Below are 10,965 nucleotides of genomic sequence, written 5' to 3' on the forward strand. Positions count from 1 at the left end.
TTCTCGTTGTTTTCAATTCTCTCACAGCTCCAGAAATTGATTCTCTGAGATGGCTTTTCAGTGAGGAATCAGGTGTAACCTTATTCACTCCACTGCCAAGTACACTGCCACCACACAGGGACTTCTTGATTCTTATTATTACACTTTTAGGGCTGCTGGACTTAGTTATTTCTCCCTTTACCCAGCACAAACATTTTGTGTATGCTCTAGATACATATTTTCAAAACACCACACCCAACATCCTCTTTCAGGGCAAATATACAAATAATACAATTTACAAAATAACTATAATTATAACCTAATAAGAAAGCAGGAGGGGCACCTGGGTGGCTCAGTCGTTAAGTGTCTGCCTTTGGCTCAGGTCATGATCCCAGGGTCTTGGGATTGAGCCCCACATCAGGCTCCCTGCTCAGTAGAGAGCCTGTTTCTTCTTCTCCCTCTTGCTGCTCCCACTGCTTGCCCTTTCTCTCTCTTTCTCTGTCAAATAAATAAGTAAAATCTTTTAAAAAGAAGACAGCAGGAAAGATAGCAGAACACTAATAAAATGTATGGTTTTTGTTGTTGTTTTTAGAGAAGTGTCAGAAAAGGAAAGTAATTTTTAGGTTTGGCACATTCTCAGTGAAACCACACAATTAATAATATTTTTTCAATAGGCATATTTTTTTAAAATAGAAAAGCAGTGTCAAAGGTAGTGCACAAAGAAATGCTACCAGATTGTGTTGAAAACTTCTGTGAGTTCTAAATGACGACGATCATTTAATGATTATGATCACAAGAGAAATGGGTCATTATCTCCTTACATATATTACCAAAGTCTTTATTAAGTGATTTAGAGTTTTAGTTTAAAAAATGCTTAACATGATAATTAGCTAATTCATGTAATTCCAATATTTTTCCAGGCTGCTGGCTACATGAATTATTCAGTTTGTGTGTATGTGGGTTTGCTTTGCTTAGATATGCCCATGTATATTTGTTATTATCAATAAAACCTAGATTCCTCTGAGACTAGAATGTAGTCTATTTTTAACATTTATCCACCTTTTATGGGGAAATAATGCATGGACTCATATACTTCTTTTAGTAAAATTTTAAATTCTGAATAACTGATTTTCTTGATATCTGGTTTTGTCAGTATTCCCACCTGAGAGGCCTCAAACATTTCAGAAACTTTTCAATTTGCCATAAAAAGAGAGAATGAACAAACATATGGCTACGAGGTATATAACACTGCGTATTGTTAATTCTATTTATAAAGTTGTTTTCAAAAAAGTGTATTACTGTTTTTGAGTCAGAATCTATTTTATTTAGGTGCCACTGTCCTTGGTATCTTGACTAGAAAACATTAAGCTATTTTTTTTTAAAGTAGATACTGTGCTCTCCTATTGAAATTCCAACTCTGTTGGTATTTGTTGTTCCTTTTTAGCACATTGCCAGTGATGGGACCGAGGGAGTGGTGTTCCTCCTCCCTAGTTCGCCCCTCTTTTGCCAGTGCCAGTCTCAGCTCCACTCCCTGCAGACACCTCCTTGCTGGGCTGCCCTTGGTGCCCGTCGGCGTCCAGCATGCGCTGTCCTTTCTGCGTACTCATTTGGCCCTTCCTCACCCCTCCCTTCCACCTCGGAGCAGGGATCCTCCCCGGGCCCACACTGGAAGAGGCACTTTTTTTATACCACCATCACTTTGGCATGAAGCAAAGGACTTCCCAGCCTGGAAGAGAAGTGATTGTCTTCACTTACAAACGAAAACTAGTTCATTAAATGCCGAACACAGCTCTTCAGTTAGATCCCAAGACTCAGTAGGGAATACTGTGACGGGAGTGCCCGCCCCGCCGCAGGTGGAGCAGGTCCCGGGCGCCAGCACCGTGGACAGCGCCCGGCGCCTGCGGCGGACCAGAGCCGCCCGCTGCTCACTGCAGCGCCCTGCACAGGGAGAGGCTCCGGACCCACCACAGAGGGCCGGGTCGGGGCCCCGACGGGGCGGCCAGTGTTTGGGAATGGATCTGATCCAGAGGGGGAAATCCCGAGCAAGGGAAGACTTAAGTAATGGTGTTGCAGGCAGAGCACTCATTCCGAGTGTTGTGGAAATTGACACAAGAAGCTGGGGGGGGGGCCCTCCTCCTCCCTCGTCCCCCCCCCACTCCCCCCCGCCGCCCCACCCCAGCAAATAAACACAACAAACAACTTTACGCAACAGACAGAATGGCTGAGTTTAATGCTTCAAGTTTTCCATTTCCTTCCACAGGGCTTTGTTTTAAAAATAACAAAATGAGGTAAATAAGTTAATGTATGTACACGTTATAAACATTGTGTAGGGTTGCGGCGGCAGCAACTCAAGTTGTTAGAGACAGAGTTGCTGCAGCGGTGACTCGAGGTCAGCCACCTGCAACCTGAGCAGATTTGTCGTCCTGAGGAGAATTCGCTCGCTGTTGGTGGCGTGGGGTCTAGAAGCATTTGCGGTGGACGATGGAGGGGCCGGCCTCGTCGTACTCCTGCTTGGTGATCCACATCTGCTGGAAGGTGGACAGCGAGGCCAGGATGGAGCCGCCGATCCACACCGAGTACTTGCGCTCAGGTGGGGCGATGATCTGCAAGGCAGAGAGCGCGTCAGGAGGGCCGAGCCCGCACCCCCGAGCCCGCCGCCGGCAGGGGGCGCGAGCCGCCGCCCACCTTGATCTTCATGGTGCTGGGGGCCAGCGCCGTGATCTCCTTCTGCATGCGGTCAGCGATCCCGGGGTACATGGTGGTGCCCCCCGACATGACGTTGTTGGCGTACAGGTCCTTCCTGATGTCGATGTCGCACTTCATGATGCTGTTGTAGGTGGTCTCGTGGATGCCCGCCGACTCCATGCCTGGGGGCCGCAGGGAGCAGCGTGAGCGGCGGGGGCGCCCCGGGCCGGGCGGGGGCGGGGGCGGGGGCGGGCGCGGGCGAGCGCGACTCACCGATGAAGGACGGCTGGAAGAGCGTCTCCGGGCAGCGGAAGCGCTCGTTACCGATGGTGATGACCTGGCCATCGGGCAGCTCGTAGCTCTTCTCCAGGGAGGAAGAGGAGGCGGCCGTCGCCATCTCGTTCTCGAAGTCCAGGGCCACGTAGCACAGCTTCTCTTTGATGTCGCGCACGATCTCGCGCTCGGCTGTGGGGGGCGGGCGCAGGAGACGAGCCCTCAGCGCCGGCCCCGGGGCCCGCGCGCCGCCCCGCCCGCCCGGGGCGCCCGGAGCGCCGCGCACCTGTGGTCACGAAGGAGTAGCCACGCTCGGTGAGGATCTTCATCAGGTAGTCGGTGAGGTCGCGGCCGGCCAGGTCCAGGCGCATGATGGCGTGCGGCAGGGCGTAGCCCTCATAGATGGGCACGTTGTGGGTGACGCCGTCGCCGGAGTCGAGCACGATGCCTGCGCGTGGGGCGGGGCGGGGGACACGGCGGGGTGAGCGGGCGCCCCAGGCCCGGCGGGGGGCGGGGCGGGGGGCGGGGCGGGGGGCGGGGGGCGCGGCCGCGCGCACTCACCGGTGGTACGGCCCGAGGCGTAGAGCGACAGCACGGCCTGGATGGCCACGTACATGGCGGGCACGTTGAAGGTCTCAAACATGATCTGGGTCATCTTCTCGCGGTTGGCCTTGGGGTTGAGGGGCGCCTCGGTGAGCAGGGTGGGGTGCTCCTCGGGGGCCACGCGCAGCTCGTTGTAGAAGGTGTGGTGCCAGATCTTCTCCATGTCGTCCCAGTTGGTGATGATGCCGTGCTCGATGGGGTACTTGAGGGTCAGGATGCCTCTCTTGCTCTGGGCCTCGTCGCCCACGTAGGAATCCTTCTGACCCATCCCCACCATGACGCCCTGCGGAGCGCAGACACCACGCCAAGGTCACGGCGGCCCGGAGCGGCGCGGGGCGACCCCGGCCACACGGGGACCCCGGCCCGGCTCCCTCCGCCGGGGGCGCTGCCTGACCTGGTGGCGAGGGCGGCCCACGATGGACGGGAACACGGCCCTAGGGGCGTCGTCGCCGGCGAAGCCGGCTTTCACCAGGCCGGAGCCATTGTCGCACACGAGGGCGGTGGTCTCGTCTTCGTCACACATGGTGTCTGGTTTCTGCAAAGGACAGGAAGGCCGCGGAGATGCGCGTCGGCCGGCCCGAGAGCCCCCCCGCCCCGGGGCCCGAAGGACACCCCCGCCCGGGGGCGCGCGCAACGGGCCCGGGAGCACCCAAAGGACCGGTCCGGGCCTCGCTCCCGGGCTCAGGGCTGCGCTGCGACGGGAGAGGGCCACGGGGTCGTCGCGACCTCACCGACACCGTCTCCCGCCCGGACCCCGGCCTAGGGGCCGCCGACGTTTCTCCGCCCTCGCGGCGGGCTACCTGCGGCCGGACCCGGGCGCCGGCGCCCCGCCTCTCGGCGCCGCGGCCGCCCCACCTGGGAGGCTGGGCCCGGCCGGAGGAGCAGCGGCGCGCCCGCGGGAGGGGCTTCGGCGCGGCACGGGGGGCGCGGCCTCTCCTCCTGGGGGCCGCCCCGAGGTTGTGGCCCCGCTGCCCTTTGGCTCTGGCCTTCGTCGGGAGGGCATTGCCCTCGGGGGACTGCCGCAAAGCCTCGACTCTGCCGGGCACACACTAAAGGCTTGGCGGAGGAGCCCAAAGGCGCTGGGGAGAAATTTGGAGACGTTTCCCAAAACTGATGGTGTCGTCTCTGAAGCGCGTGTGGCTCTGAGGACCGCGACGCAGGAGGCAGAAAGTAGGCCTCGGGGTTGAGCAAGAGAGTCGGTTGGGTTCTACCCCGGAGTTCTCCGGGCTCCCTCGGTGGTGCCCCGTCACCTCGTCCCCCCGTCCTATTGTTCGCCTGCTCCGCCCCCTCCCCCACCGCCGCCCTACCTGGGCGGGTGGCTACACCTGCTGCTCTCGGCTCGGGCCCCGGTCGCCGCGGGAGGGAAGCGAGGCTTCTCTCGGCGCTGTCCGCTGCGGTGGCCGCTGGTCCTCGCGCTCAGGTTTTATATAGCCCGCGGGCGCCCCCCCCGCGCCGCCCCGCAGGAATGTCGCTCCCCTTCTCGAGCCATATTTGGGTGTTGGACACTAGAGCCCCCACCCCCAGCCGGCTCGCGGCCTGGGCCCCCGCCCGGGTCCCCTGCGCTGACCAAAGAAGGAGCGGCCTGGCCCGAGCCCAGGTAACGCGGGCCGGGCCGTATATGGAGTGTCTCCCCGGCCGGTCGGCCCCCCCCGACCCGGCCCAGTTGCCCGCCCGAGGGGACAGGGTGGGGCGAGGGTCACCGCGCGCCAGTGGGTGCGTGCGTGCGCCTGCGCTCCCGGAGCTCGCACCTGTCCGACAGGCCTCCCCACCCCGTCCGCTCTGCTCGCACCGGCGCTGCGGAGGGTGCCTCCCACACTGCAACCCTTCCTCGGGCTCCCTCGGCCCCCCAGGGCCCCCGCGCGGCTACAGGGAGGAGGGAGCCACGCCAGTGGTGGGACGGGAAGGCCGGGGGGAGCAGCCCCGGTGTCCCAGGAAGGCGGGGAAGGAGACCGCGCTCCCCGCCAGTCGGCCTCATTTCTCCCTCCCCACCCCTGAGCTCCCGGGTTCAGAGCGCTGACCCCAGTCGGCCCCCGCCCCCGCCGCGGAGAGGGCCGCCGGCGGCGGGAGGGCGCGCAGCTGTCGCGGCCGGACAACTGGCGGCGGGAGGCCGGAGACGCGGGGAGGAGGAGGAAGCGTAGGGCTCCCGGGGACAGGCCGGGCCGGCGGCTCTGGCAGCGCCAGGCACAAAGCCAGGGCGCCCGGGAGCTGTTCGCCTCGGGGACGCGCAGCGCTCACGGGAGGGGGGGTTCATAGAGTGAATTTGGGGAGTGTTCTCTTTCTCCCGGACGGACCTGCCCCAGGTTGGGTGGGCCGAACTGAGTCCCCGAGTCCCCACCTCCTCGGTGGGGTAAGAGTGTCCCCGTCCTGGGGCTTCAAGGCAAGGGTCACACCCCACAACCTGGGGGTGGAATGGGTGAAGCGCCCGTACTAAATGAAGCCTTGCTCGACCTTTCCTCCCAGTAAAGAGGACAAGGACATTGCACTCTAGGATGGGTAGCAATTTTTCCTTCTGCAAAGGCTGAACAAACTCATCTTTATATTTAGAGGATGATGCCTTGCCAAGGCCAGGCCACTTCCCAGTCCACCTTGGAGAGTCACCATCCACCAGACTGGCTGAAGCGGTTCTATTTATATCACTGATATATGGGGATATGCCTTTCAAATTTTCTAGAAGGATTTGGATCTACTTATGGTAAGGTAGAGTGAGGGTCAGAGGAGGTTATCCAGTTGGTGCCTGGCTCACATTTTCTTTTTTTTTTTTTTTGGCAGGGGTGGGGGAACCAGCACAGTCCTAACGCCGCTGTAGAAGGCATAAGGAGAAACAATTTTGTGATGAACTCAGTGACATGCTTTGAGGGGGTACATCAGTGAGAATGGAATCATTCATTTTTCTGACGTGCTTAACTGTTCCCAGAATAGTTGCAATTCACATTTGGTGGTGGAGCTCAGCAACTGGGACAGGTGTGGATTCTCTGGAGGAGGGACACAAGAGCACATGTAACCCTCCTCTGTAGCCCACCTCATGGCAGCTCTTCCTAAAACCATCAACGTCAATTAAAAAATAGTTTGGTTAGTATGGGGCCTATGTGATGAGTATAAGGGGTGTGCCAAAAGCTGTGAATTCATATTTAACATTTTCAATTATTTTAGAGTGACAACTATATTTCATTTTTAATACCTCATGTCCTGCTTTCAGTGGGTAGTGAAGACACTAGAAAAAAATTAACTGGCAAATGGGCTGTAGATACAATAGAAGAGGAAAGCTTAAATTTTGGTCCGAAAGTAGGAAGAATAGCTAGAAATTTGGTATTTTAAAGGGGAATGGGGTTGTCAATATTTTCCCAAACTCTTGCTCAGTGCAGTCCTCTCTCCTACAGCAAGCTTTCCTAAGCCCAGAGTCCAGCAGCTTCAAACACACGAAGCGATGAACAAAACACTTCCGGGACGCCTGGATGGCTCAGTGGTTGAGGGTCTGCCTTCAGCTCGGGGCCCGGGGTCCAGGGATGGAGTCCCGCATCCAGCTCCCTGTGGGGAGCCTGCTTCTCCCTCTGCGTACCTCTCTGTGTCTCTCACGAATAGATAAATAAAATCTTTTTAAAAAGAAAGGAAAAAAAAAAAAAAAACACTCCCAAGAAAGAGGCTGCTAGTTCAGCAAACCTGGGGGAGCGGCCTTGAGAACACCCAGCCAGACATCTGCTCTCTGCCCACGGTTGGAGCTGTTTAAATAGTCTCTGCCCGGTCACTACAGAGCCACCCAGTACCATTCTGGTCTTGTTGAATTCTCATTGGCCTAGGGAACAGACTTCACCAGCGAGTGGAAAAACGGTCTCCATACATGTACACTTGGGGGGAACACACCAGTGCCCTGCTCTCGCCTGATAAGCGGGTGACTGCCTGCATACCCTTTTGAGAACTAAGTCGAGCTCAGCCACGTAGGGCGTGCCTGACAGCGCCTGCTTCTAAGTTTTCAGGTGCAACCCGGATCTGGACACCCTGACAGGGCCCTTGCGTGCTCACAGCTCCCTCATCCTCAGCCCTGTCCTCTGAGCTCCTCACAAACCTGTATGCCCACCCTCGCTGGGCCTAAGCCTTCTGTCCTTTCCTATCGATTCAAATATGAATCCATATATAGGCATTTATATGCCTTCATATAGTTAAAAGCATATATGCTTTTAACTATTCTGGGGTAGACAGGTGAGTCAGTTTTAAAAATCAGAAAAGCAAGGCTCAGTGAGTTAGACCACATTCCCAGGTCCCACAGCTGAGGCTTGGACGACCCTCCCTCCCACTAGCAGTCAGGGCGGGGTGGGAACTGCTTTCCACCTTTCTTAAATGCTCCCCAAAACTTGGTTTGGTTCTGGAAACATAAGAGATCCTTAAGCGACCTTTTCCGAGGGGCCAAGACGTCGTACAGTGAAGTCAGGACTTCTGACCTGGCCATCTCTACCGGCCTACGATTCCACTGGAAACATCAGCTCCCACCCCCCCAGTATCTGGCATCGTGTGTTACAAGCCTGCACTTTGCAGTGAAGCATTTCTGGGTGTACTCCCCTCCACTCTGGCTACATGACCTTGGCAGCTTACTTCAAGAAAGACTCCATATTCTCAACTGAGGACACTACCAACTCCTGAACACTGACTTGAAGATTAGAACGAAGTGCCTAGAACACGGACACTCAAATAGTACAGTATCTTTCTTCTGAGCGTTTGGAGGAGGGGAGGGGGGTGAGATGGTACAAGAGGGGAGCAAAGGACATTCAATATTACTAGAACTGTTCGCTAAACATGTGTCAACATCAAAAACTCAACAAGAGTCATGTAATTTCACAGGAACTTGGAGTGCACATAGATTTTTGTACAAAGACTTACTATTTTAGTATTACCCAAAGTGGCAAAAATAAAGTAAAAATGAAAACAAAAAAACCAACCCAAACCATTTACTCTCAAGTGTAAGATCATTAAGGAGGCAGAGAACTATTAAATAAAGCATGGCATAGCCATGTGGTAAAGTGTCATGTGGTCATTAACAAACTGGATGTTGGGCAGCCCGGGTGGCTCAGTGGTTTAGTGCCGCCTTCAGCCCAGAGCCTGATCCTGGAGACCTGGGATCGAGTCCCATGCCGGGTTCCCTGCATGGAGCCTGCTTCTCCCTCTGCCTGTGTCTCTACTTCTCTTTCTGTGTCTCTCATGATGTGGTTATTTAATTAAGATGTGGTTTTTTAAAGGGGGGAGAATTGTTTCTTGGGGGTGTGAAAAAAATTTAAATTAGATATTACAATGATCTGTGCCCTCCAGAGGCACAGCACATAAAAAATATAGTTAATCTGCAGTATTAAACTTTCACGGGGGTGGGGTGTGTGTGGACTGATTAGGGCAAAATGGGTCTAAAAACTCCTCAGGAATGACAATGGGAAAAAGACTGGGGAACACTGGATTAAGGCTACATGGAGTTGCTCACAATACACATTAGGTTATAGAACACACAGTATGCACAGTCCCAGTCTAAGATACATTTCACTTTTTAAAAGTTTTAAGTAATCTCTATATCCAATATGGGGCTCGAACTCATGATCCTGAGATCAAGAGTCGCATGCTCTTCTGACTGAACCAGCTAGGTGTCCCTCATATACATTTCAAACCTGTAACTGAAGCTATTTCTAGCTGGTGGGATTACAGGGGTTTATCTTCTTCCATATACTTAGAAAAAAATACGTTACACATTTCTACAGGTTTTTGTTTTTGTTTTTAATTTTAGAATTAATTAAGGGTGCCTGAGTGGCTCAATGGACTGTGTCTGCTTTCAGCTCAGGACATGATCTCAGGATTCTGGGATCAAGCCTAGCACTGGGCTCCCTGCTCGGCGGGGAGTCTGCTGCTCCCTCTGCCTCCCCACCTCATACTGTCAAATAAATAAAAATCTTTTAGAAATTTTTAGAATTACACAAAATTTTTAATATTTTGGTATTAATGAGTAGATTTTATGTAGAAATAGTAAAACTATTTTCTCTTCAGGCGTTCTCCAAGTAAAAGGTCCAGGAATAAGCAGGTGGGACTACGTTAATATTTTTGTAGTTCCTCAGCCTCAAAATGTACAAGTGTGCTGGATTACAACAGAATAAGAAGTGAGTCTGATGGCATTACAGTGTGGCTTTCCTTCTGTTCCTGTTTCTAGAGAAAGAAATCCACCTCAAAGGAGAAATGCGCTGTACCATTTACCTGCAGGCCTAATGTGCCTGGTGGGTGATAACACTTCAGGACTCTGGTTCAGACCTCAAAGTAAAACAAACAATCCAGTTTTGAAATTTTCTTCAAAAATGAAATTCCTACAATAGAGGGTATCAATAGCTTTTTTCTTCACTGGAGTTTCAGCAAGTCCCTTATGTATATCTCTGGTTCTGCCTTCATCCTTGACACATTCACAAATTCTTAAAACATTCAGCACACAAAGCTGGCTGCTCACTTTCAAAAACATGTTATTGTTTCATTTAATCAGGCTGCAAGCTGTGACTTTCAGAACAGCACAACGTGAGTGAAAAAGAAAAAAAAAAACCTTTCCCACGTCAGTAAAATTTCTCTTTCCTTAGAGAACATGCTCACTTTTATAATGTCTTTATCAATTACTCAATTTATATAAAATCAATTCTTTGCTAAAGACTGTTGTGAAACAAATTTTTAAAAATTTAGAAAAATTATTTAAAATCTTAAAGCCAAAAAAAAAAAAAATCTTAAAGCCTTAATTTTACTATTACTAATTTTTAAAAACCCAACTATTTTGGTGCTATGCTGACTACAAGATAGAGTTAGAAGAGTGAGCCTTTCTCTCCCTCAAATTAAGACTATGCATTATACTGTGACAGCAGTAGTGCCACATCATGCCATCAATGGGGCCAGGGTCATTGTCAGACTGGCTTTCCTGTCACACTAGGGATATTAGATTTGTGGCAGTATGTTGAAGGGGGCACAATCCTGTATCCTCAAGAGCATATTATTACCTAAAAGGATCATACAGGCAAAAATTGTTAATGTCTATGTAGAACCAAAGCCTTGTCCTATAACATAAGAATTTAACAATTTCTTAGCTACCATTTGACAAGTTCTTCCTAACTTCCCTTAGCATCCATCAGTAAGTTCCTAACCTGGGCCCTGATGCTGTCCAACGCACAAGCTGCAAACAGAAAAAGACAAGGTGGCTAGTGTCTTTCCTTTCATTATTAATGTAATGAGCTCCATTAACCTGTTTTTGCCACCATGTTCAAAGGCTGGATTTGAAGCCTAGAGGAGAAGAGGGCATGATGGTTGTACTTTATGAAACCAGGAACAGGACTCTCTTCACCATATTTAACTTCTGACCTTTTCAGCTGTTGGAGCAAGTTGTTTAGTGAGCATTCAACCGGGCCAAAGTCTGAAATGCCAGCAACTCCCTGT

General features: G+C 52.5%; 1 protein-coding gene and 1 long non-coding RNA gene across 2 annotated transcripts; one reads left to right on the plus strand and one right to left on the minus strand.

The window, feature by feature from the left end:
• Positions 1-2,179: 2,179 nt before the first annotated feature.
• On the minus strand, positions 2,180-5,316 carry LOC140629889 (actin, alpha skeletal muscle). Its single transcript, XM_072819371.1, has 7 exons — positions 4,848-5,316; positions 3,935-4,075; positions 3,499-3,823; positions 3,224-3,385; positions 2,938-3,129; positions 2,665-2,846; positions 2,180-2,582 (listed from the first exon to the last, which is right to left on the minus strand). The coding sequence occupies exons 2-7, from the start codon at positions 4,061-4,063 to the stop codon at positions 2,439-2,441; spliced, it is 1,134 nt and encodes a 377-aa protein (XP_072675472.1). The 5' UTR covers positions 4,064-4,075; positions 4,848-5,316; the 3' UTR covers positions 2,180-2,438.
• LOC140629891 (uncharacterized) lies at positions 4,847-8,473 on the plus strand. The gene is made up of 2 exons (XR_012027700.1): positions 4,847-5,137; positions 6,310-8,473. It is a non-coding gene; the product is annotated as an uncharacterized lncRNA (long non-coding RNA).
• The last annotated feature ends 2,492 nt before the right edge of the window (positions 8,474-10,965 follow it).

The sequence above is a fragment of the Canis lupus genome, unplaced genomic scaffold (assembly GCF_048164855.1).
Source record: "Canis lupus baileyi unplaced genomic scaffold, mCanLup2.hap1 Scaffold_327, whole genome shotgun sequence".
NCBI classification, from domain to species: domain Eukaryota; kingdom Metazoa; phylum Chordata; class Mammalia; order Carnivora; family Canidae; genus Canis; species Canis lupus.